Source organism: Scheffersomyces coipomensis, assembly GCF_036884675.1.
Source record: "Scheffersomyces coipomensis strain NRRL Y-17651 chromosome Unknown DFJ63scaffold_5, whole genome shotgun sequence".
Taxonomy (NCBI): domain Eukaryota; kingdom Fungi; phylum Ascomycota; class Pichiomycetes; order Serinales; family Debaryomycetaceae; genus Scheffersomyces; species Scheffersomyces coipomensis.
Window position 1 is genome coordinate 911,542 of NW_027042896.1, and position 26,500 is coordinate 938,041.

The window sequence follows — 26,500 nt, forward strand, 5'->3', positions numbered from 1 at the left end:
AGCAATCTTTTTCTTTTTCTTTTTTTTTTTTTTGACTTCTTTTTACATTTACTGACTGTACCTACCAGAATAGGTAATTCAATACAGACATAAATAAAAGAACAGCGAGATAATTTGAGTTGACATCATTTACTGAGTTAAATTTCAGGTAAAGGAATATGATAAAGAATAGGGCAACGGGAAGCTGAATATAGCTACATCAAAAGTATCATCAATATGAACCGAGCACAACCGAACAATGGATCATAAGATGGAATTTTGTCCATCAATTAATTAATTTCTTGTTCCCTAAAACTACTAACCCAGCCGATGGATGGATGGGTAGTTGGGTGGGGACAGAGAGTCTTTCCTCATTATTTTTTTATTTTTCTGATGCTCGCAGCAAAAGTAGATTAGGCAGCTTTTTCTTTTTGGGGAACCAAATATTTAGTGTAGAATTCTGAAAACAGAGTCCCCTTCAATTAGTTTGAAACTGATTGTATTAGGAGATAATACTGGTAAGGGAATTCCCCAATTTGAATTTGAACTTGAATATTTTTATTATTATTATTATTTTAAGTATGTTGTATTAACGATTGTGATGTTACCCGTATTCATCATCAACGTTTGAGGTCATGAGAAATTGCAATTTTTTTACGCTTTTCGTTTTTGTTACTCACCAAATGAAACTTTTAAAGTTTAGGGTTTATTGAATTATTTCGCCAGATAGATTATCGTATCGAATCAAGTATGTTTTATGGAGAATTGATTGATTTACATAGTCAGAATACTGTATATCGTAATAATTATTTACTAATGATTTACCAGAAATGATAATCAATTTAAAATAAACAGGAACATAACTAGTACACTATTTCTGACTTCGATCTATCTAAATGCATTATAACCCTTGTTTTCCCTTTCACCCACATGTCACATCAATCAAGTTTATATATGTAGGTATGTACGTCAGAATGTATGTATGATACATGAGGATTCATCTGTGCTGATCCGATCCCATTTGATGTTCCATCAAAAGTCAATTAAAATGATTGAAATTAAATAATTCTAAAATTTTAGCTTTTGATAATTTTATTGAATCGGTAGAGATACATACTGTTAAAAAATAAAAGTCAAATTGGGAGTTTAGCAGCAGAAAACAAAAGAGAGAAAGATTTACACCTGCAAAAATAGAATTGTCTGTCTGTCTCTGTCTGTCTGATTTTTTTATTTGCAGGTTATATCCAAAAATAAAAATTCGAATTTTTCCAGTTTCACATTTTATTTTTTGTATATATAATTTCATATTACCCCCCTTACTCATAATAAACAAACATAAAAATCAAATATGTAAACTGTAATAAAAAAAAATAAAAAAAAAATAAAAAGATCTGAAAACGACAAAAATAAAACAGTAAAAATATCCAACTAAAAAATAATACCTGAATCTGCAATAATTTGAGATATTAGTGGAGGGGGGAAAACTGTGAGAAAGTGAAAGAGAGATGATGGAAAATAAATAATCAACTAAAAAAATAAATAAACTACTATAGCGAGATGAAATCACACTAGCATCACAGGAAAAAGAGATGAAATCTAATATCGATTTTGAAACGGAGCATGAAAGTAAATATCAATCAAACACCTGGATTAACAAAAAATTTTATTGCAACTTGACAGAATAGGATTTTAACTGCTCAATTTTAAACAAAGTTTAAATGTAAATTGCATTTGAGTTTACTTAAAATCTTAACTTTTAAAGTAATTTAGTATTAACCATTGTGATTTATAAATAATATTTACCGACAGCCAGGCAGAATAATCAAACAAAGAACGTATTTGGCAAGACCAGGGGAAAAATACTTTGAGATAATGGGATGCGGAATACCATCCCGCAAAGTGGTAGAAAAAAAAAATAAAAAAGTTAGCGTTAAACGTTCGCCTATGACTTCATCTTAAATACGTAATGTAATTAATTCATTTACCTTTCTCCACTATGTTTCACTGTTTATCACTGCGATGATCTGTTCATGTACTATATCTCCTCCTTCCCCTCCAACCGCAGAGACATAAACAGTTCTTTCATTTCTTAACTACTACCCCTACCGTAAATAATGAATCCCTGATTGTCGGTTCTGTCAGTGATTTCAACTTGTCGTCATGTTGTGTTACAAATAGTGGTTATCTTCTTTCACACACGCAGATTTTAAAAAAAATCTCAAAATTTCTTTCTATGATCCTTGTTTTGATGTAACAAAAAATCTACTCATATTAACAATTTACAACAAAAAAATAACCAAGAAACAATAGCATCCTATTGTATATGTATTATGTGCTTACAGTGGTTTTAATCTACACATGTTGGCTCTTGGCTCAAAGTCAAAAAAAAATAAAAACTGGAAGCCGGAACAATTTAGAGTTTCTTTTTTATTCTTTTACATTCGTAAATTGGTTTAGCCTAATCCATAGATCCCAGCTAAGTTTATCGTGGTTGTCTAGTAACTACCCTACTTTACTTTTCTCCCTAGACTTTCTCCCCCCCTCTCCCTAAACCACTTTTCAGTGTCATTTTTCTTCTTTTATTTCTTTTATGTTTTATTTTGTATGAGCGAATTTGTTTTTGTCGTATCGAAATTATTCTTATTTTTGTCTGATTTTTATTTTGGTTGATAACAGTCGTTGTGAGTTCAAAAAAAATTTATTATTCTAATTAAAGTCTACTGATTCTTTTTAAAACCAAAAATAATTTATTATTATATTTTTAACACTATTTAAGTAGTTCAGGATCCAGCTTAGGTTGTAAAAGCCAAAAAGTTTACCACATTCCGAATCTAAACATCTTATGTAGACCATTAGTGTGGGATAATATTTTTATCGTTAGACAATTGAATATAATCATAGCCATGTGTAACATTGAAAAAGTCAACGAAGGAATGAAGAAAAAGCAATTCTTCTTTCTATCGTTAACAACAAATTGCAAGCCTTGTGATAGTAATCATCCAACTTAACCGATCGTAACGAACTTTGCATAATTATCATCGTAATTGACGTATATGTTATTTTAATAAATGAACTTCACTTACCAGTCTAGGATATGATCATTGTTTCGGAAACTCCAAACATTTCTGCGTAAGTATACCTAATATGCCATTAGTTGTATGATTATCGTTGTTTAAAGTTAGAAATCATCAAAATTTATGCTTAATCATCATCTTGGGGTTGAGTTTCTGGTTCTTCTTCATTGGTATTGAAGTTATCGTTCTCAAAGACAGAATGACTAGCCATGAATAATCCAGCATGGATCTTTCCCAACTTCTCTATGGATTGATATTGATTGCATGTAATTTGTATTAAATCATTAAAGTCATTTAAATTAGCATGTAATTGAGCGATTTGAGAATTCAAATGACTTAACTGTCGTTGTTTTATCGATGATGATATATGATTACTATTACTCACACTAGAACTCATGCCGTTATATCCTATTCTATTATATGAACTTGAACCTATGTTATCACTATATAGAACCTGGGGTATGACTATTGAATCATCACTTTTAAATATAGTTTTGTTTACATTTCCCATTATTTCTGTTCGTTCGATTCCGGAGACTCTCATTTTTCCTTATCCTGTATGCAGTCCGCTCACCCCAGGAGTTTTTGTGAGTATCCGATAATTAACGGCAACTAATTAATTAAAAAAAAAAACATCATCATCAAGGGTTGAAAGGAACACAATCAATAGCTTCAAAAAATTTTGATATATATTTTCCATTTATATCATTCAACTCCACATTCTGGTTTCATTTTTATTTATTACTTAGGCTATCTCATCTATTGCCACCCAAATTCTATATATTCCTTATCAACGATCTAATATTAAAGCCCTTTCCATTCTTAGGGGAAAAAAGATCCGAAAAAAATCGTTCCATTTTCAGCTAAACTCATTTTATATTGTATGGAATTGAGTTAACGCTTTCTGATTTATATACATTGTCATTGACTATAACTCATTGCCATAGTCAATTTGGATTGTAATCCTATCATATAATTCATCTCAAGGACTTTAAGTTTGAGTGAGTTTAAATCTATTTCTAATTTGCGGTCAATTGTCCAAATCATCATCGCACTTAAATCCATTTCATCACCATCACCATCATCATCACTTCTTTTAAAACATAATTATCATGTCTTCTTCAGCACTACCTCAAATTTCAAAAGATATAGCCATGTTGAAAAAGGATCAAAATCCTCAATCACCCATCAATAATAATAATAATAGTACTACTGAGTCAAATAGTTCAAACAATGCTTCAAATCAACAACAACAGCAAACCCCTATGAGATCAGCATCACCACAAACAAGTACACCAACCCCTGTTCAATCTCAACCACCAAGTGCATCTCCATCAACTCCACTTCTTAATAAAGAATCTTTAACAGCTACTAAATTAACTAATATATTCGCTAACAGTAATGCCCAAGCTGCTACCACGTTGAATAGAACCAACTTGAAACCAAAACCAATACAGACAGGTGGTCCTCAACCATCACTAGCTCCTAATAACAATAATCATAATCCTCATAATAATGGTCATCATCAACAACAACCTCATCATCATCATCATCAAAAATATACCAAAATTCAACCAGCAATAGCGCCTAAACCAGTGTTGCCTAAACCAAGTACATTTTCTCCCATTCCAAATCTGAATAATTCGTTGGATTCGACATTGAATACTTCAAAGCGTTGGGTTTTACCTCCAAGACCAAGACCAGGAAGAAAACCAACTACAAGTGGAGTAAATGATGATAAATTATCAACCCATACCAATACCAAGACAGGTTCAAATACCGGAGTAAATGGTTCTTTTAGTACTACAAAGAAGAGAAGTAAGGTTATTAAAAAGGAAATCGAACCATCTATACCATTGTCTAATAGCATGGTAGTAAATGTACCAAACCAAAATTCATCACCACCAAAGATTATTAAGATTGAGACAACTAAAACTGAAATATCCAATGTTGAAGGTGAAAGAAACAAGATTGCAAATCAATTACAACAACAATATCCTAAGAAATTAAATGGAATAAACAGTCAACAATCTGCCAAATCAAATTCTCCAGATATAAAAAGTTTCATAAATAAGACTCCAACTCCTACTCCCAAAACATCATCTTCAACATCTCCTCTTCCTCAAACTCCTCCTACTAGAAACACTTCAACTCAAGCATCATCAATATCAAATACACCTGTATCAATGTCAGTGAACCAACCAAAAATCAAACAGGAGCCAATGCAACAACATATTCAACCTCAGCCTGTTCCACAACCTATCCTACAACAACAAAAACCACCACAACAAGTACACAGACAACCAATATCACAAGATACAAACATCCCTGTTGTTCAAGCTGCCCCTCCTCCCCCTCCAGCTCCAATAGCAGTTCAAAAGGCAAATATTCCAATTGATCCAAAGACTGAAATCATGGATCTTAAAATGTGTTATTTATCGAAATTGAAAGAACAAGAAGTGATAAGGAATTATATTGAAGTTATAACCAATCAAATTAAAGAATTATCCTTTGTTCAAAATGGAGTTATAACATTTGATGCGTTAAAGAATAATGTTAATCCTATGAATAGCAATAGTCTTAAATTAAAACGATTAAATTCCACCTCATCATCTTCAATGAATGTTAATAATTCAAGTTCGATGTCAAGTGTTAATTCTGTGGTATCTACAAATAATATTGAATCAATTAATAATTTAAATGATTTAAATAAGGCATTGAATTATTTAACTAAATCAAGTAATATCATTCATAGTGCTACAAAAAAACAAGGAAATAATAATACATCTGAAGTTGCTATTAATGATCAAATTAATCATTATTTAAGTATCAGAGATAAATTCAAAGCTATGAAGAATGAAGAATTAAAGAAATTGAATAGTTTAAAACGTCAAAATAATAAAAAGAAAGCAGCTGCTGCCGCTGCTGCTGCCACTAGTGGTAATAATACAAATGTAACTAATAATGTTTTCACACCTGATTTATTGAAACCACTTAAATCGATTAATTTATTTGATCCAGATACGAATGATGATGTTGATATGATTATTGATATGTTAAATGAATCCAATAATACCTCCACCAATAACAATACCAATTTAAATGCCTCCAACCTTAATAACGCTGATAATGATAATGAAATTAACCAAATACCCTCCAATTCAAAGCTTATTGATGCTTTGAAAATGAATTCAGTGCTTATGCATAATGAACTTATTTCCAATGATGATGATATTGATTTAATCATGGAAGAACCTGATTTTTTAAGTCGATTAATGTTGAATGATATCAGTACTAATACCAGTACCAATGGTACTAGTTCATTAAGTAGCAGTACTGCATCTGCATCTGGAGTTACTGGAGCTACTACAGCTGGAGTATCTGATTTATTACTTAAAGAACAAGAGAAATTAGGTAATGTGAAGATTCATTCAAATTCCAATAATGGTAATGATCGAACTATGAATAATGATAATAATAACAATAATAATAATAATAATGTAACTACTAATAATGAAAATAGTAATAGTAGAACTATTACTAAGTCAAAAGTTAGTCTTGATAATTTAATTAAAAAGAAATTAAAATTGAATTGTGGATTCTGTACTAATGATACACCATGTTTATGTTTTGATACTGATTTTGATCTTAGATGAAAAGATCTGATTTATATAGAATTTTTTATATTTGAAATATAAAAATGTATAAGATATTTTTTTAACCAAAGGTAAAATATAAACTACAATCAATGTAAGCATAATTATGATTTGAAGATTTGTTTATTAACGATCATAAACATAAACTAAAATGAGAGAATATATAAATAAATATAAATAAAATGATGATTGATGAAAATGTAGGTGATTTGCTATGGCAAATTGAATTAAAGATAGATGCTGATAAATGGGATATGGAAAGAAATTAACCAGTTAACTTAAAAGAAAGCTAAGTAAGTACCTAATAAACCAGTAGCAGCTAAGACAATGTAACCAGTAGTGTAAACACCTGGGATAGTTAATTGCAGACCGAAATCCCAAACAAGATGTCTAACACCATTGAAGATATGGAAAGCAAATGGGTAAGCACCAGCAGCCTTAGCACCTAATTTAATAATGAATGGTAAAGTAGCAAAAGCACCGACAATACTAGCAGAATCGAATGATATACCTAAGATTGAAGTAGCAGCATAAGTACAAGTTAAAGCATAAAACATACCAGCCAAGGCAACCCCAGTGATTCTATGGAAACTGGATAATATCCAAGTTAATTGAGGTTGGTATATAGTTAAATGAGGAGATTCTGGTCTGTTTTTACGTTGTGCAATTAATAATTCTTGTTCCTTTTCATGACTTGCTTTAATAGTTGAAATTGATCTATTTAACACTAATCTAGTGGATGATAATTTGATTGAATGGGATAAAAGAGAAGAAGTAATTGGTTGTCTTAACAAACCGAGTCCTTGACGTGCGAGCATTGTATATGATAATCTGTCCTTGTCTATACTATTGTAGCAATCAATCAAGAAACTGTTTGATTATCCTTGTTTTGTAGTTTAAATTCCTTCCAGGAGCTGAAGGGTAGAAGAAAAAAAAATAATCCCGGGGCACTCCCAGATTTCCAGCCAATAAAATGATTTTTATAAATAATGTCGCAAAATTTACAGAAATGACAAAACTCTATCATTTTGTCATTTGCTGACATCAGTTTTCGTCATATCGATGTTTTTGTCATTTTTTAACGGCTGGCTTCTTCTAAAAGTAAAAAAAAAAAAAAAAAAAGCACCATACAAAACTTTTACAACATCAATTCCAATCAAAACCTAATCTGTATTTGGTATAGGTAGGTGGTTTTGGCATTTATTGTTATCATATTCTTTGTCATCTTCATTTCCAGATTCATTTCCTTATTTATTTATTTATTCCTTTAGATCTTAGTACTATCCTTTTTTGCATTCAGTTCAAAGTCTATTCCTTCTCAAGTATCGTCTGCTACTTGGTTGTTATACCCCATAATTAATTTATCATTTCATTCATCGTCTAATCACCTTTTTTAAGATTGTCTTTTGTTTAAACCATGAACACAACAACTGAAGAGTTGGAAGCAATAGCTGCTGGTACAGCTATTATTACTACTACTACTGATATACCTCAAGTATCTACTAATACACCATCTAGTCAACAGCAGCCAAAAAAATCATCAGCAACTTTTTCATTCGCATCCCCAGAAAGGGATAGTAATAATAACAATATAAATAGTGATGAAGAAGAAAGTAATACAAGACAAGATGATGGCAATACTAGTAGTAATGATAATGATAATGATAATAATCTTACTTTAGACGATAAAAATGATGATTCTAAATCTGAATTCTCATCCGATTTAACGTTTAAAAAGAAAGATGTAAGGAAATCAAGAACTCAATCATTTCAATCTGTTTTATCAACGGCATCATTAAAATCTTTGAAACAACAAGCATTAAATTATAGTTCAAATAATAATAATAGTACTAATAATAATAGTACCAACAATAACCCATTCCCAAATGGTAGAAATAATAGTATCATTAGTAATAATGCTAATCCATCCGTTAATGCCAATTCTAGAAATTTCCAATCATTTATTCAAGCTCCTGTCTTATCAAGCATAACCAATCTTAAGAACTTAGAAAATGAAGTTCCTATAGGTCAACAACTTCCTTTTAATGATATCCTAAATACTTCTCTACAACAATCAGAAAGTGAACCAAATGAACAACAACAACAACAACAACAATCACAAGAAGAAGATACCTCAGATGAACCAATGCAACAAATTCCTCAACAAACCCATTTAGAAGTAGAAGATCGTGATACTTTATTACAACAACAGAATTTGACTTTAAATGCTTTGAAAAAGTTAAGTTTATCACCAATATCAATTAATCCTGATGAACCAATGGTAAGGAAAACTACAATCAGTAAAGATGATTCTCATATCAGTCATACATCATCCAAATTAAAACATCAACAAGAACCATATCAACCTGCGGAGGTTGATTTATCTACATTTGCAAGTCTTACTAGACAACCTAAAGTAATTGTGGGTTCTCCAGCAGAAGTAACTCCTGAAAAAGTGGAAGTAAGTAATAGTGTTGAAAGTGATCATATAGAAACTGTACAAGATATTCAAAAGCAACCATCTTTATCAACTTTACCAAGTGTCCCTGAAGGAGAAACTGTTAATGAATTAAGTACAAGTGAACAACAACAACAATATCATCGTGATTTACCTCAATTGCATTTAAAGAATATTCCAGGTCATATAGCATCTACATCAGATTTAGAATCATCCCAATCACCCGTACGACCACAAATATCTTCTCAAATGAAGCTGCAACCTCCTCTTCAATATAGTCATGGTCAACCTCATTCACAACCACAACTTCATCAAAGAGTACCACCTGTTGCTGTAACTGCTCCACAATCATTACAAAGTAGAAGAATACCCCAACAACAACAATCATTACCACAACAATCTCAAACAACCATGATGAATCATGCCGTATCGGCCACATCTCAACCAACTAATTTACTTTATCCTAAACCAACGCGTAAATTACAACAAATTAAAGGGTTTAGAAGTCCAATGTATGTTCCAGCTGTGTTAAGAAAAACCATGAATGGGGTATCACCTACGAATTCCAATACATCTGCTAAATCAAATTCACCATCAGATTTCAATACTAATGCTCAACCATATGAAGAAGTACTTAATAATCCATCAATTCAACGACCATCATCAAGAAGTTCAGTAAGATCAAATGAGTCTACTACTTCTATGGATTCAAATTTTTCAAGTATACCCAGTTCAATCATTAATTTCTTAAATGGGGGTACAGCAAATAAACTTTATTCAACTACTCCTACTAGAAATCATTGGTTAAAAGATGAAGCAGCTACCAAATGTGGTATTCCAAGTTGTAATAAAGAATTCAATTTCTTTGAAAGAAGACATCATTGTCGTAAATGTGGAGGTATTTATTGTAAAGAACATACCTCACATTATTTATATATTAATAAGAATGCTAATTTCACTACAGGAGGTAGAGGTACATTATCTAAAGTTTGTGATTTATGTATTAATGATTATAATGAATTCATAAAGAAAGAATTCGGGGTTCCATTGAATAAAAGGGATGTAAGTCATGCTAATGAAAATAATGAATATGATTTTGATGAATATAGACCAATCCATAAATCGGAATTAGAGCAATATAGTGCCTATAAGAGAGCTCAATTACAATTGGGTAGATCACAATATAGTCCTCAACAAGAACAACAACCAGCACCTCCATCACAAGTATCAGAACAACAACCAGATCAATCATCTGATCCACAACAACGTCAACGACAAAAGTCTCGTACTGAGCAATTGGCAACTAGTGTTCCTCCTAATTGGAGTTGGAGTTCCTTTTAAATATTTTAGATATGTTTGTATATAATAAATACGTAACTATAACTGTGAGTGAAGCATAATAATAATAAATTTTTACATAGTTAATTTTCCTGCATAATGCCATGTATTTATTATTGCTCTGGACAGTAAAAACACGGTGGTTCATTTTTTAATTTTTCAACAGACACAGGTTTGACGTTGATTTATATCATTTATTTCATACAATTGACTATCCATCACATCATCAACTTCAATCAAATCGAACCATAAAGATGTCGACAGCAAAGGCCTCCCCATTGAAGGTGTATGGTGTCAACATTGAAACCATTCGATTGCTTTTGAAAGTTATCATCTTTATATCAATAGCCGGTGCTGCTATTTCATCAAGATTGTTTTCTGTGATAAGGTTTGAATCAATTATTCATGAATTTGATCCTTGGTTTAACTTCAGAGCTACTAAATACCTTGTTTCCCATTCCTTTTATGAATTCTTAAATTGGTTCGATGATAGAACTTGGTATCCATTAGGTAGAGTCACTGGTGGTACTTTATATCCTGGTCTTATGGTTACTTCAGGTGCTATCTGGCATATCTTAAGAGAATGGTTTAGTTTACCAGTTGATATCAGAAATATTTGTGTGTTATTAGCCCCTGCCTTTTCTGGTTTAACTGCTATCTCCACTTATTTCTTAACTAAAGAAATGAAAGATTCAAATGCAGGTTTATTAGCAGCTATCTTTATGGGTATTGCTCCTGGTTATATTTCAAGATCAGTGGCTGGTTCCTATGATAATGAAGCCATTGCTATCACTTTATTAATGGCTACCTTTTATTTCTGGATTAAAGCTATGAAAATTGGTTCTGTTTTCTATGGTACTTTAACTGCTTTATTCTATTTCTATATGGTTTCAGCTTGGGGTGGTTACGTTTTCATTACTAATTTAATTCCATTACATGTGTTTGTTTTATTATTAATGGGTCGTTATACTCATAGATTATATACCGCTTATTCAACTTGGTATGCTTTAGGAACGTTGGCTTCTATGCAAATTCCATTTGTGGGTTTTATCCCGCTTAGATCAAATGATCATATGGCTGCTTTAGGTGTATTTGGATTACTTCAATTAGTTGCTTTTGGTGATTATGTTAAATCTAAAGTTCCAACCACCCAATTCAAAACTTTCTTAGCTATCTCCTTAACTTCAGTTATCCTTTTAGGTGTTGCTGGTTTAGTGGGTTTAACTGCTTTAGGTTGGATTGCTCCATGGGGTGGTCGTTTCTATTCTTTATGGGATACAAACTATGCTAAGATCCATATTCCAATCATTGCTTCTGTTTCAGAACATCAACCTACTGCTTGGCCTGCGTTCTTCTTTGATACCGGTATGTTAATTTGGTTATTCCCAGCTGGTGTTTATATTTGTTTCCAAGAAATGAGAGATGAACATGTCTTCATTATCATTTATTCCGTGTTATGTTCTTATTTCGCTGGTGTAATGGTTAGATTAATGTTAACTTTAACTCCTATTATTTGTGTTACTGGTGCTATTTCATTATCTAACTTGTTTGATGTTTACTTAAATATTGTTGATGTCTTCACTACTAAAGAAGAAGAAGTCACTGAAAAATCCACAAAAAAGAATGCTAAAAAGAGTTCTGAAGAAAAGAAGATTTTATTACCATTAATTACTAAATTAATTGTTACTTTAACTTTTGCATTCTACTTATTTTACTTTGTCTTACATTGTACTTGGGTTACTAATAATGCATACTCTTCTCCATCTGTGGTTTTAGCTTCAAGAAATCCAGATGGATCTCAAAATATCATTGATGATTATAGAGAAGCTTATTACTGGTTAAGAATGAACACTCCAGAAGATTCCAAAGTTTTAGCATGGTGGGATTATGGTTATCAAATTGGTGGTATGGCTGATAGAACTACATTAGTCGATAACAATACTTGGAATAATACCCATATTGCCACTGTTGGTAAAGCCATGTCCTCACCAGAAGATAAGGCTTATGAGATCTTCAAGAAACATGATGTTGATTATGTTCTTGTTATTTTCGGAGGATTAATTGGTTTCTCCGGAGATGATCTTAATAAATTCTTATGGATGGTAAGAATTTCAGAAGGTGTATGGCCTGATGAAATCAGAGAAAGAGATTTCTTTACCGAAAAGGGTGAATATAAATTAGATAGAGAAGCATCACAAACCATGAAGGATTCTGTTATGTATAAATTATCATATTATAGATTTGCTGAATTATTTGGAGGAAGAGATGCTCCAGATAGAGTTAGAAATCAACAAATTCCAGTTGATCAAGCACCAGAATTACATGTTCTTGAAGAAGCTTTCACTTCAGAAAACTTTATGGTAAGAATTTATAAAGTTAAAGATTTAGATAATGTTGGTAGAGATTTATACGAGGCTACCAAATTCGAAAATCAAATCTCAAAACCATTAAAGAGAAGTAGAGTTGTAAAGAGACCTGCTTTGGCCTTAAGAGAATGGTAAAAGTCTATATAATGTATCTATAGAGTATATAACAAGAAAATTGTTCACCCAGAACAGCAAATAAACAACTATTTCGAGAACTTTTATAATATGTAACTCAAGGTCCTCCCTCGGGATCATTAATCATAAAAAGCAATTTGACCTCCCCTCTCCCTCCTTGCTTCCCTTTGAGCCGCCTGTTAACATACAAGTTTTACCATTAACAATGGAGTCCCCACTTTTATTTCCGCAATAGTTAATTGTCTCACACCGAAAAAAAATAAACAGTGAGCCCCTAACCCAAACAAGCGAAATAGCTTTAACTCTCAATTTGGGGAATATAAATTGGATTCAAAAATCCCACCCTTTTAATTTCAATATAACTTTGGATCTATACCACAAAATTAATTCATAAAGGTTAAATATGGCTGGTTTATTCGACATCGAAGGCCATTTGGTGTTCTACAGATCTTACCATTTCAATCCTACCAACGTTGCTATACATTTGGTGTGCATACCAATCATATTGCTTTCAATTATTACCATTTTACTTCCCCACGATGTTATTGGTTTAGATAATCCTTATGTTAATTTTGGTTCATTGATGGCATTTGGATATGGATTTTACTATATTTTACTCGATTGGACTTTAGGAGTTCCAAGTTTCTTATTTTTATCAGCTTATGCTTATCTTGTTAAGAGTTTTTATTTGACTTTAGATGATTCGTCTATTTTAACTCAAACTCAATTCATCAATTATGCCATTGTTGCTCATGTTGGAAGTTGGCTTGCCCAATTCTATGGTCATGGTGTTCATGAAAAGAGAGCTCCAGCTTTAATTGATAATTTATTACAAGCTTTAGTTTTAGCACCATTCTTTGTGGTTTATGAAATTGCCTTTGCTTCAGGTTTTAAGACAGATTTACAAAAGACTATGAATAACAAGGCTGGTGTACTTGCAAGAGATTTCAAATTAAAAGATGCTCAAAAGAGTAAATAAGAGCCATAAATGGCCTGACCAATATGAGATTATATATTATGTTTACTTATGATTAGTTATGATTATTTATGATTTTTAAGATATGTTTCAAATCTTGATTTAACTTCATCTTCCTCGATGTTTGTACCTTGTAATTGATTTCCAATAGTTAACCATCCTGGTCTCGTGTTATGATCTCTACCAAAGATTTCTAATTTACGGGAATGAACACCAACCATTCTCTCAACTACATCATAAATTTCATCTGGTTTTCTCAGAGTTTCCCTAGTGCTACTAACAACCACATCAGCATCCATTTTACGATTTAACCAGATTGGATCACCCTTGATTCCAACTAAAAGATGTTCCTTTGAATGATTTAACCAATGACCAGTTCTTCCAGTCACAATTGTTCTTCTTAATTGATTAAGCTTCACCCAAATCATTTCATCAGAAATCAGATAACCCCATTTAAGTAGAGCACGTCTACCAATCTCAATTGATCTACCAGTAACCCAAAGTAAAATAATCCCTTCATCTTGTAATTCATGCATGGGTAAAGATAATAATTCATCATCTTTACATGTCCCATATGGTAATGACATATGAATATCCCACGCAGGATCAGAAATAATTGCTGCAAATTTACCTAAAACTTGAAATGGTAAATATCTAACATCACAATTAATCCAATGTGGAGGTACAATCTGCCTTTGATATTCTGTAAAGCATTCACCTAATGTGTATTCATGATTTTTACATTTTTCTAATTGTTGTTGATCAACAATATCCAAGTTTGAAAGAGGAGCAAGGGAATAGTAATGCAAGTATCTACATGTCTTCATCTTATGACAAGTATCCAAATACGAGCAATCTCCTAAATAATAATCAGTATGACTATTAATGATAGGTAAATAGTGAGTCTTAGTTTGAGAACATTCAAAGATATCCTGAGGCATTAAATTCTTGTATTGATTTAACTTTTGATGAATTATACTAACATCAGGAAAATTTTGTTTAGTTAAACTTTGATTCCCATGTTCCTTTTTATTAAAGCAAAAACTAGTAAGCATCTGATTATGATTAGAATCATTGCAAACCTCATAAAATGGTTTTTCTAAGACTTTTAATCTAATCTTTTCTTTGGCTAATATGGATCTACTATTAGGTTTCCTTAATAATGTGTCTAAAGTCAAGTAATCACAATGAAAATTACTACCTGACAACGAACTAGTCACTTCTGCTTCAATTCTAGTAAGAATTGGTTTATCAAGTAAGTCCAACAAGTGATCTTGATCATTCTTATGATGTCTAACCCGTTTAGCTTTAAAAGCAATCCCTTGAAATGGATTCCCTAATAATCGATCCTTTAAAATTGATAATGCTGCCAAATTTATCCACACAAGTCTAGGCATTTCTAAAATGGTTGTAATTTCCTTATTACATTCAATTGATCTATCTAATCTTAATGCATTTCCACTAACTTCATTGAAAAGAATAATATATTGAAAAAACTCTTCTAACTTGTATTGGATTCCTGAGTCGATATCATTTAAATATTTGTTAAATAACACCATAGTTTTGCAGAGATCACCTCTAAGTGGTTGTATTAATAAATCTTCATGAATTCTAAGAAGAAACTCAGCAAAGGGCAAGAATACATTTGCTTCATCAAATTGCATCTTGTAGGATAGATTGGACTGGTTATTTGAAGTTGTATAAGGGATATGATTCAAATAAGTTATAGATCACATTCTTGCAGTCAAATTTTTCTGGGGGATACATCTTACACACAAACAGGGGTAAAATTTACACATTTCTACAAGTTCAATTAAACTGATCGTCAAAAGCATATTTTTAATAATAATAATAATATATAAAGCAAGAAAATAAGTAAGAAGGTTTTAATGTAAGTCAAAGAGGTTATTACATATGCTATCTATCTAGATAATGGTGTCTTTTTTTGGATTTTTTTTTAATACAATAGTACAATCAGAATCCAAATGGATTATCTGGAGTAGCAGCCAGTAAATTAGCTCTTCTACCACCAGTCTGTTGAGCTTGTAAAGGAGCATTACCAAAACCAACTCCAGTTGGTTGGTTCTGTAATGGTTGTGGGGCGAAACCTTCGAATTGAGGGTTTGCTGGCTGACCGAATGATGTATTTGGGAATTGAGCTGGAGGTTGATTGAAAGTTTGTTGTTGTTGTGGATTAAAACCTGTATTTTGGAACATATTAGTCAATTGGTTCATATCTGGTTGTTGTTGAGGTTGTTGGAATTGATTGAATGCAGGTTGTTGTTGAGGTTGACCAAATCCTGTTTGTGCAGGTTGGAAAGTTGGTTGACCAAATTGGGACCCGAAAGCTTGTTGTGGTTGTGGTTGACCATATCCTGCACCAAAAGTAGCTTGTGGTTGAGGTGCAGCTTGATTAAAACCAAATGGATTTGTACCTATTGGTTGTCCCGTAGCTTGACCACCAAATGTAGCTGGAGCTGGTTGTCCAAATGAAGCAAATGGTTGACCACCAGTAGCTTGAGTACCAAATGTAGTAGGAGGGAATGCATTAGGAGCTTGGTTAAAACCTCCGGTGATCTGTTGACCGAAAGCAGATTGAGGAATAAAACCACCAGTTATTTGGCCACCCCCAGTTCTTTGAGCAGGCATAATCGGACCTTGATTAAATGAAGTTGGAGGTAAACCACCACCAGTCCTTTGAGCTGGAACAATGGGAGCCAGATTAAAAGAAGTTATTGGAATTCCACCAGTAAATTGAGGAGGTAAAATACCACCAGTAATTTGCAAAGGTAATGATTGACCAAATGTAGTAATTGGAAAACCCAGAGGACCTGTAGTAACTGGAACGAGTGTTGGTTGACCAAATGTTGTAAATGGAGGTCCAACTTGAGGACCAGTCTTTTGACCATTAAATGTTGTAGTTCCTGTTTGAAGTGGGACTATTCCAAATGTGTATTGTGGTTGCAAACCTCCAGTTTGTTGAATTGGCATAAATCCAGTTGGTTGGGCTGTGATTGGCATAAACCCGGTAGGTTGAGAAAATAAACCACCAGTTGGAATTGGAATCAAACCAGTTTTTTGAATAGGAACGAAACCACCAGTAGCCTGTGACTGAACATTAGTACCAGTCTTTTGTACAGCAAACTGTTGGCCCGGTTGGATAAGGTTACCAGTCTTGACAGGTGTTAAAGCTGGAGCAGATGGACCTTGTTGAAAGTTTGAAACCGGAGGTTTATTGTTAATACTTGAAGTAGATCCAACTGGTTTTATATCTACCAAATCTTGTAATGCACCAGTATATTGAGGAGTTTGAGGTTGAGAACTTGGTCTCAGAAGGTCTTCACTAGATCTAGCGGCAGGTTTAACAGCCCAAGCATCATCTTCGAATTTATTACCTGATTGTTCTGTTGGTTGTTCAATTTTTGGTACTTCTTGTTTTTGAGGAGAAGGTAATGAATCTGCACTGACTTTTGGAACCTCAATAGATGAGTTATTGTTTTTCAAAGTTCCATTTGGATCAACAAATAAACTTCCTGAAGCACCAGCATTATCAACTGGAGTTTTCTTTCTATCGAATTTAGTATCTAAGAATTTCATTACTCTTATAATGTCACCTTCTCTTAATCCTAAGGTTCTCAAAAGAGATGGTGTAATATCTTCAAGAATATTATCATCCATTTGTTCACGACTAAAATTAAGTGAATAACGTTGACAGTTACCAATATCGATACCACATTGAAGGAAAAATTCAAACCAATCATAATCTGGTTCCGAAGTAGTAAGTTTAGTTGTTGTTTTAGGTCTTGTTGGTTGAGGAGGAGGAATATCATTAATTGCAGCAGTTGCAGAATGAGTCTTTTGTACTTTAACAGCACCAGATGCTGAAGATGAAGAAACTCCACTTTGTTGCTTGGCGGCACTAGCTTTAGCTCTCTTTTGCATTTGTTTTTCGACTTCATCTTTGTAATCTTGCAATGAAGTACCAGTAACCTTTTCAACATATTCTAAATCTTCTACTGATAATTTGACAGCAGCAACAGCGATTTTGACACCATTAGTTTTATGTAAATGAATTTTACCTTCCACACAACCTAAAAATTCAGCTTCAACTTTAAAGGAACCAGAACTATCAATCCAAGTTCTGACTCTGTGTATGTTTGGACCTGATTTATCATCCTTTTTAGATGGTGAACTAAGTTTCTTCTCTCTTTGAGCTTTATCCTTTTCTCTAATCTTATCTCTTTCACCTCTTCCACGATTATGACGACCACTAGGTTCAGGAGATTTACCATTGTTATCTACCACTCTACCTTTAGATGATTTAGTTGACTTTCTTCTAAGAACTCCATCAGTTAATTTATCTAAATTGGAAGTACCAATAACTTCAACATAACTTGAAGGAATCACCCCTTGCTTACCAGTTTCAATAATTTCACAATACCACCAATCAGCAGATTTACTTTCATCAACCACATATACTTCATCGCCTTCTTTACCAGATAATTCATCATGACCTTGAGCAGTAAAATCATAGATCAATCTACCAATCTTTCTATTTTTATCACTAGTTTTAGCTTGGGAAGCTTTGGCAATTTCTTTCAATCCAGTAGCATGTTCAGCACCTTTCAAATCACCTAAAATAGACGAGATAGCTTCAGCGACATCTCTAGTTCCACAGTGTAATTCAACTGACGCAGTTGGACTCTTTAAGTCCAAGAATATATGTTTCTTTTCTTGATTGAAATCTATCACATCTTTGATTCTCCATTGATTATCTATAGTAGATACACCTGATGATGATCTTAATCTTAATTTTTTAGCTGATCCATTAGCATCTTTATTATTTGGTCTTATAATAACTAAACCTTGACCAATTGAAAAAATAACTGGTTTCTTTTTACGACCATCTACTTCATCAATATACCAGGTAAAGAATTCTCCATCAAACGTATGCTCTTGATGTAAATCTTCGACATTTTCAGAACCAGTGGTAGGAGGACTTGGGCCAGCAAGGTTGGTTGGGAGTTCAGGATGAGGTTTATTAAGATCAACTACACTATTAGTACTTTCACCACGAGGTCTAGAAGGCATTGGAGGAGGAGGAGCTTCGTCATCTTCTTCTTGATGATGACCATAGCTATTATCATTGTATTGGTCACGATTATTTGTTTGAAGCTTTTGAGGACTTGGTTCGTAAGAATATTGATCATCATGATAATTGGTATTATTATTATTATAATTATTAGATTGAGCCACAGGCTCTTCTTGGACAGGTTCTGGGGCGGCTGATTCAGATCTATCTCTATGAAGTGGAGGAGGGGCAAAAGAACTTATTGGAAGTGGTTGAACTTGAGATTGTGGTGGTGCAAGGTTTACCGGTGGGAATGTAGAAGGAGCCGCAGCCGCAGATGAAGAATCAAGTTGGATATAATTTGAAGGTACGAAACCAAATGAAGTTTGAGCTGAGTCTGAAACTAATAACCAATCAGGGTCATTAAGATCATAAACATTGAATTTTTCACCTTCCTTGAATGATAATTCTTCTTCTGTTTGCTTATCATAATCAAATAACGCGGATGCAGTTTTCAATACTGGAGCTTGTTCAATATAATTAGAAGGAACCAATCCAACAGGTTCATCAACTTCTTCCTCACCAACAGGTAATACTCTCTTTTTAACTTTCCACCATTCATCAATGTCTGATTTTTCTAACAAGTATAAGATATCATCTGGTTGAAGAGTCAATTCTTCTTCAGCTTGAGCTGGATATTCGTATAATGCCTTATAAACACCAATGTAAAGTGACATTATCTCAACCAGAATACAATTGAATCTATTAAGCTCTATAGAAAAATATACAAATGGATTGATGTATTTTGATATTAGATTTGATCTACTTCCCCAAAATGGATTTACAATCTGTCTCAAATATCAACGATTTAGAATTCACCCATCCCACACACCAAAAGGAGACACCCACCAGAAAAAAAAGGAGTTGGCAACAGAATCAAATTTCGGTATGGGCACGATCAGGTATGAAGAGGAGGAGAAAGTTGGTGGGAATACCATAGTTGCAAAAAAAAAACATCACTTTTTAAACCTTTTACCTTGATAATCATTAATATCAATTTCAAAACTAGAATCAATATCCATATCAACATATTCCAGTCTATCTAATCTGAAATTATCAATATCCGAATCAAAATTCTTTACATCAAATGATTGTAAATCATAATTCATACTTAAACCATGTAAAACGTAATATTGTTGTAAAAATTGAATGGAATAATTATGATCATACGTTTGTAAATTGGCAAATGATTTTTTGAAGGATTCAATAGATTCAAGATTGGTACTTAATTGGATTGATAATGATTTAGATGCAAGTTTTGATAAATTGTTATACTTATATTGATTCTTTTCCCAAAATTGTAAAAGAAATGGACCATTTTCCTTTGCAATATAACTTGAATTTTTAGAATATTTGATTTCGCTAGTTGAAGAAGTTTCATAATTATAACATTCTTTAGTTGCTTTCCCACTACAATCAAATAACTGCATTATCATATCATCAATATTATCAATACTTAACAGAATATTATTATCTTTATCTTGACCACCCTTGACATTCGGCGACGTTAATTTTCCAACATAATTATTGATTTTACCAACTTGTTGATCATTAAGATATCTTTTAGTTGATGGATGTAAATAACTGGAAATAATCATATTGAAATTGTCTTGAATATTATTATGAATTTGTTTTAAATTATCTAATAACAGAATCAAAACTGAGTCAATTTTAATATTACATATTGAAGGGTGACATTTCAAAAATGTAGATACATGAATTATGGCAATCTTCAACCATTTTGATAACATATGAACATTGGGATTTTCATTCGCATTACAACAGCAAATGATTTCTTGAAATCTTATAGTAAGATCATAAATAAATGTAATCAATTCCCAATCTTGTTCAGTTAAAGTTGATGAATTTATAGAATTTCTATAAAATAATATGGCAGAAAGATAGGTTAATGTAAATGATTTCTTTGATTTTAACCAGTTTTTATTTAAAATATCAAAATAAATATTATTCTTATCTTCTGGCAGTGGAACAAATGATTCAAAATCAAGTTTGATTAATTTAATATAGATATTTCCCAAGAACATTTGAACTAAATGGGATAAACCATCATTTGAACAATAATTATTATAATCTAAACAATTTGAAATCTCTAACATATGATCTAATTTCAAACCATGATGTAATTCAATAAACACCAGACCTAACATTTCTAATATAATCTTTGGTAAACAGTAAAAGATCAGATTATCAATTTCATCCTTATTATTATCTTTATTCATCGAGTAATTTAATAAATCCTTTTGAACTTCTGATAATTTGAAATTAGTAGTAACAAAATGAAGATTTCTATTCAAAATCTTTTCATTATTAATTAAAAAGATGGAAAAGTTATTATCATCAAATTCAAACAATCCCAATGGCAATTCACATAACTTAAACCCTTGATTAATATAATGAAGGTTAACAAACATGAAGGGATTGATTTCATTGGGTGGTAACCATTTATGTAAAGTTAAACAGATTTGAAAATTTGTTTCTGGTTTGGAAAAGTAATGATGGAAATATATTTGGAAATCATTGAAGATTTCATTAGTCAAATGGAACAATGTTTCCAGATCTGGGATGAATGATATTTCATTATTGGTGATACAACTTCTAAAGCATTGATTATCAATTTTATTAATCGAAATTAAGTTCTCAATAAGGAAGAATAAGATTCGTTTGGTTAATTCTTCAGCGGTTACTTTTGGATTGGTAGGTAATCTTCTTTTGATAGGTTTCTTCGCCTCTGACGTGGTTGAAAGCTTAGTTGACATCTTTTGATGATGTATTGATAATTTAACCACAATTGTATTCAAAAAGTAGGTTTGACCGTCATAATTTTTGCTACCTAAAAATTATAATTCATTTTCGCAGTAAAAAATGACAAAAATTGAGTTTAATTACAATTGACAAATTACTTCTATTTCAATATAATATTCTCTATAAACCCATAAATACAATAAGAAATAAATAAAACCAAACCAAACCAAACAGATCAAACAAGTCTTCTAATTAACATTGGTGATTTTTCCACCGGTGTTTAATAAGACATGTTCGATATTTTCCATGGCAGTACACATGGTATAATTATAATTTTCAGTAGTTGAAGAACCAATATGAGGAGTTAAGACTACATCTTGTCTTCCGATTAAATCAGGATTGACAGTTGGTTCATTTTCAAAGACATCCAAACCGGCAAATAAGATTTTTCCATTTCTTAATCCATCAACTAAAGCTGGTTCATCGATGATATAACCTCTACCGATATTAATAATTCTGAATGGTTTGGAGATAGAGTTGATTAAGGATCCATTTACCATATGTTTAGTTTGAGCAGATCCTGGACAAGCAATGATCAATAAATCAACAATATCCTTAACTTCATCCAAATTAGCATGATAAGTTGTTTTATAATTCAATTCTAATTCTTCAAAGGGAGATAATTTTGATCTTTTAATATAATGAATATTCATTCCAATAGCAGATAATCTATGACCGATTAATTTACCAATACTTCCAAACCCAACTATGACAGCATTATGTTTACGAGGGGATAAGATTTCTTTACCACAAACTGAATGAGAAAATGAATTTCCAATGACGGGTTTTAAAATTGGTTGACCTGTAAATTGATCAAATTTACCATGAACTAAAGAAGTTCTTAAAGTTCCAGTATTGGAATATTTCCCTTGTAAATTTTGTTCAAAGATTTTAAAATTTCTAAAACTTTGAATAGTATTATATAATACTAAATCAGCCACGGCTTCAGATGCAATCATAGAAGGAACATTTGTTAATATAATATTTTTTTTAGCCATACCTTGAACATCATAACCATCAAATCCAATAGAACAAATAGCCACCATTTTTAAATGAGGAGGACAGAAATCTAATACATCTCCATTGAATCCACCTACGATATCAAACCCACCCCAACCGGCATATATGGCTTCAACATCACTTAATTTATGTTGGAAATCATGGATCAATTCTTGCATTGATGTGATTTGATAATGAATACATTCGAAGCGTTTAGCGAATTGAAGATATTCAACACATTCAGTGTTTAATTTCCCGATGAATAAGACCTTTTGTTTAATCGTCATAATGAAATACGCGTAATGTATATGTGAAAAGAATAATGTTATACGTAAAAGAACGTGAATTGTTGATATTGTAAATGGAAATCAGATCTGAGAGAAATAAAAATTTACAGGAGGATTTCGTATAGTTTATATAGATTTGAAACCTAATTACATAAATTTAGAAATTATGAACCATAATGAACCATAGTTACATAATTTTTGACAGGGATATTCGTTTATATCTACTTTATCAAAGGGGCGTTTATGTTATTTCCAAGTTTAGGAAAAATTCTTGATGCAAAATTAGAACTCATACACAAATTTTTTTCTTTTTTTGTCTATTCCATCGATTGCCGTGCGGCTCAAAATTTATTATCTTTAAAGCGAACATAACCGTCAATTACCATTACTATGAGAATTATCCGTAACCTACGAATTTGAAATAGACGAATAAAAAGGAAGTAACAGGGTTAGATGGTAAGATTTATAATTGAATGATACATAACCTATGCTTAGCCAAGTTCACGGCCGGAGAAGTTGGTTATATCGTGCAAGAATACCTGATTCATCTTTATAACGGATGTGGAATTATGTTTGGGGATCTGGACCCTCATTGGTTGAATGCAAGATATCAGAAGCACTACATAGAATTAAACAAATCACTACATTAACAAATTACTACTAAATTCAAGTTATAAAGACTGATGTATTATACATATATAGATATATTATATATATACATATATATGTATATGAAGTAAAGAGGGAAAAAATGGTGACTTGAGTAAACTAAACTAAACTAAAAAAGATAATAAAAAGCAAAGGAGATAACATTGCCACGTAAAAGATTTGATGATGAGATTGGGGTGAGTTTTTGATAAAATCGAATAGTTATTTGAATAAAAAAGATAATGTGGAGTAGTAGTAAAGTAATAATAATTATATAATTACGGGAAATATTTCAACTATTTTAACTGGATAGATGAGGAAGGATTCATCAAATTGTTTAATGATGAGCCATACCTGGTTCACCTAAGTATTTACCAGTTAAAGTAGTACCACATTGCCAACATCTTGCTAATTTACCATCTTCAACTTTCAACCAATATGGTTTATGATCATTACCATCTTTACCTTTACAACCAACATATCTGTAACCAAAATAAGTTGGAACTAAATAAGGATCTTGAGGGGTTCCTGAACCTTCAGTGATTGGGTTTTCTATGTCGAAAACATCAACACCTTCTCTTTTACCTAAGATTTCTAATCTTTCTAAACCAGTAGCTTGATCTAAATCAGTTGGAATAGTACCTGGAGTAGCACCAGGACCAATTAATGAACCATCTGGACCAGTAACTTCAGCTAAATTAGAAGCGGTCTTAGCATCGATTTTAGATGGAGCTGAAAAGGCAATTCTTGAACTTGATAATAATCTAGTTTGTTGTCTAGCAATTCTAAATGTACGAGAAAGCACTATAAAATAAATGTCGTTAGTAAAATGTTATTTAGGGGAGTGATAAAGTTGTTGTTGTTATTCAAACATTGATGACATTGAAAGAGGTCAAGTTTTATCAAACCATTATTCAGAATTGATGGATGGATTACAGGAATAGGACCAAAGCCCATCAATTGACCCTCATAATGAATGATAAATGATGGGGAGATTGACATCATTGACATGCTCAACCACTTCAATTCAATTAAACAATGATTATATCAATCAACTTTGAATGAACAATAACAATTATAATGATACGATTCTTCAATGGGGAAGGAGTATATACATACTTGTTGATTATGAAATGTGAATATGTATAGAATTTAAATGAAATAATGAATATGAATAAGAAAACAATGGATTAGAGATTAATCGATTGATGAATAGATAGACTTATTAGAATGAAATAAAGAATAAAGTCGATTGTAATTGAAGAATTATAATTGGACTTTGAAATAGGATGAGTGTGTGTGGTGGTTGTAGATTGTTTTGTTTTGCTTTGTTGTTGGACTTTTGATTATTGATAATGATATTAATTGACTTTCTTAACTTGTGAATAGACTGATTAAAAAGGACAAAGAATGTATGAATGGATTACAATAATATGATTATGGAAGGTAAAGGTGTAAGTGTAAAGGTTTTGATTTAAATGGATTGGGATTGGAAAGTTGTAAATTATAAATAATCGAACTATTAGAAAAATCAGCTAATAAAATTTTCTGGTGTGTTTTGATTGAAAGAGACATTATTTGTTTAAGTAGAAGACCTGGACCATTGAGACTTTTATCCATCCATACATTAAAAAGTCGTTTTATTAAAAAAAAAAAGATCTTAAATTTAATTGGTGAATGGTCACATGATGTATTATCACCTGATATCGGCATCACCTGATATTTAGCACCTGATGAGATGTATGGATGTTTTAAATTGTTTGATTTCAAATCCCATCTTGAGGGTTGAAGCCCTATTTGGTCACGCGCAGAATTAGAGAAATCAAATTGAGATTAGAATTATCTGCAGTACAGAGTGGTATATATTGCGGTATGGATTCCTCATATTTTTTCCATAGTTAATATACTGTCACTCAACACTAACTGTATAGTACCATAGTTAACAAAATAGTACGTACTATCAAATCTAGCTCTCTCAGACAGACAACCAATTCTCACAATAAAAAAATTTTACTTTTTAATTTTTTTTCAAGTTTAATCACTTTTAGTTTTACTCTTCATATACATCAGTATACTAATAAGTATGTAATATCATGATATAAAGGAGAATGAAAATAACAGTGAATCAATCAGAGAATACGTTAAACTATCATCATCTAATCTTGAAACAGAGAAACCAAAGAGAAATGAATGAAATGAAATGAATCAATCAATCACTACAAGAAATTTATCAAATGTGATATCCAATACCCATTATTATTAATTAATCAATCAATACATCAATCAAATCATCAAGGTTGTGAATATAAAGTATATGTGAGTTTAAAGAAGTTTTGTAGAATCATTTAATTTCAATCAGTTGTCATTAAAATCATCAAGTCAAAATTCATAACAGTATCAAATTAAACTATAATATTAATCAATCGATGAAAACAACAACCACCTGAAACCATAAATTGAATCATATCAACTATCAACATTAAAGTAAATGACAATTTCAATCTATAAGACTAAATAAAACCAATGTCCTTTCGTTCATCAAATTAACAATCTGAAATTTTTCATTCATTATAGAGATGATAGTTTAAACAAAATGATATTCATTGACTCACTCATTCATTCATTCTCAT

At 31.7% G+C, this 26,500-nt stretch overlaps 11 protein-coding genes across 11 annotated transcripts; 4 read left to right on the top strand and 7 right to left on the bottom strand. All coding sequences in view use genetic code 12, as the record gives it.

Annotated features, from left to right (window-relative positions):
• Window positions 1-3,180: 3,180 nt before the first annotated feature.
• HSK3 (Hsk3p) lies at window positions 3,181-3,564 on the bottom strand (the record flags this gene model as incomplete). The annotated part of the gene is made up of 1 exon (XM_064908390.1): window positions 3,181-3,564. The coding sequence occupies one exon, from the start codon at window positions 3,562-3,564 to the stop codon at window positions 3,181-3,183; it is 384 nt and encodes a 127-aa protein (XP_064761083.1).
• A 317-nt stretch (window positions 3,565-3,881) lies between these two features.
• On the top strand, window positions 3,882-6,860 carry HAP42 (Hap42p). The gene has a single exon (XM_064903916.1). The coding sequence runs from the start codon at window positions 4,166-4,168 to the stop codon at window positions 6,707-6,709; it is 2,544 nt and encodes an 847-aa protein (XP_064761084.1). The 5' UTR covers window positions 3,882-4,165; the 3' UTR covers window positions 6,710-6,860.
• Window positions 6,810-7,831, bottom strand: DFJ63DRAFT_319979 (succinate dehydrogenase cytochrome b subunit SDH3). The gene has a single exon (XM_064907136.1). It carries the CDS (start codon window positions 7,525-7,527, stop codon window positions 6,988-6,990), a length of 540 nt encoding a protein of 179 aa, XP_064761085.1. The 5' UTR covers window positions 7,528-7,831; the 3' UTR covers window positions 6,810-6,987.
• Window positions 7,824-10,634, top strand: DFJ63DRAFT_194056 (uncharacterized protein). Its single transcript, XM_064903905.1, has one exon. It carries the CDS (start codon window positions 8,127-8,129, stop codon window positions 10,506-10,508), a length of 2,382 nt encoding a protein of 793 aa, XP_064761086.1. The 5' UTR covers window positions 7,824-8,126; the 3' UTR covers window positions 10,509-10,634.
• A 125-nt stretch (window positions 10,635-10,759) lies between these two features.
• STT3 (dolichyl-diphosphooligosaccharide--protein glycosyltransferase subunit) lies at window positions 10,760-13,006 on the top strand (the record flags this gene model as incomplete). Its single annotated transcript, XM_064906345.1, has 1 exon — window positions 10,760-13,006. One exon carries the CDS (start codon window positions 10,760-10,762, stop codon window positions 13,004-13,006), a length of 2,247 nt encoding a protein of 748 aa, XP_064761087.1.
• Window positions 13,007-13,208: 202 nt separating this feature from the next.
• DFJ63DRAFT_199488 (uncharacterized protein) lies at window positions 13,209-14,227 on the top strand. The gene has a single exon (XM_064903917.1). The coding sequence runs from the start codon at window positions 13,410-13,412 to the stop codon at window positions 13,983-13,985; it is 576 nt and encodes a 191-aa protein (XP_064761088.1). The 5' UTR covers window positions 13,209-13,409; the 3' UTR covers window positions 13,986-14,227.
• DFJ63DRAFT_336506 (mRNA (N6-adenosine)-methyltransferase) lies at window positions 14,048-15,646 on the bottom strand (the record flags this gene model as incomplete). Its single annotated transcript, XM_064908391.1, has 1 exon — window positions 14,048-15,646. The coding sequence occupies one exon, from the start codon at window positions 15,644-15,646 to the stop codon at window positions 14,048-14,050; it is 1,599 nt and encodes a 532-aa protein (XP_064761089.1).
• Window positions 15,647-15,956: 310 nt separating this feature from the next.
• Window positions 15,957-19,790, bottom strand: SLA1 (cytoskeletal protein-binding protein; the record flags this gene model as incomplete). The annotated part of the gene is made up of 4 exons (XM_064905123.1): window positions 15,957-16,639; window positions 16,670-16,822; window positions 16,952-19,157; window positions 19,239-19,790. The coding sequence occupies 4 exons, from the start codon at window positions 19,788-19,790 to the stop codon at window positions 15,957-15,959; spliced, it is 3,594 nt and encodes a 1,197-aa protein (XP_064761090.1).
• Window positions 19,791-19,929: 139 nt separating this feature from the next.
• On the bottom strand, window positions 19,930-22,045 carry DFJ63DRAFT_193998 (uncharacterized protein). Its single transcript, XM_064903900.1, has one exon. The coding sequence runs from the start codon at window positions 21,888-21,890 to the stop codon at window positions 20,070-20,072; it is 1,821 nt and encodes a 606-aa protein (XP_064761091.1). The 5' UTR covers window positions 21,891-22,045; the 3' UTR covers window positions 19,930-20,069.
• Window positions 22,046-22,124: 79 nt separating this feature from the next.
• On the bottom strand, window positions 22,125-23,222 carry DFJ63DRAFT_336509 (uncharacterized protein; the record flags this gene model as incomplete). Its single annotated transcript, XM_064908392.1, has 1 exon — window positions 22,125-23,222. One exon carries the CDS (start codon window positions 23,220-23,222, stop codon window positions 22,125-22,127), a length of 1,098 nt encoding a protein of 365 aa, XP_064761092.1.
• A 985-nt stretch (window positions 23,223-24,207) lies between these two features.
• On the bottom strand, window positions 24,208-25,807 carry COX4 (cytochrome c oxidase subunit IV; the record flags this gene model as incomplete). Its single annotated transcript, XM_064906346.1, has 2 exons — window positions 24,208-24,674; window positions 25,795-25,807. The coding sequence occupies 2 exons, from the start codon at window positions 25,805-25,807 to the stop codon at window positions 24,208-24,210; spliced, it is 480 nt and encodes a 159-aa protein (XP_064761093.1).
• Window positions 25,808-26,500: the final 693 nt, after the last annotated feature.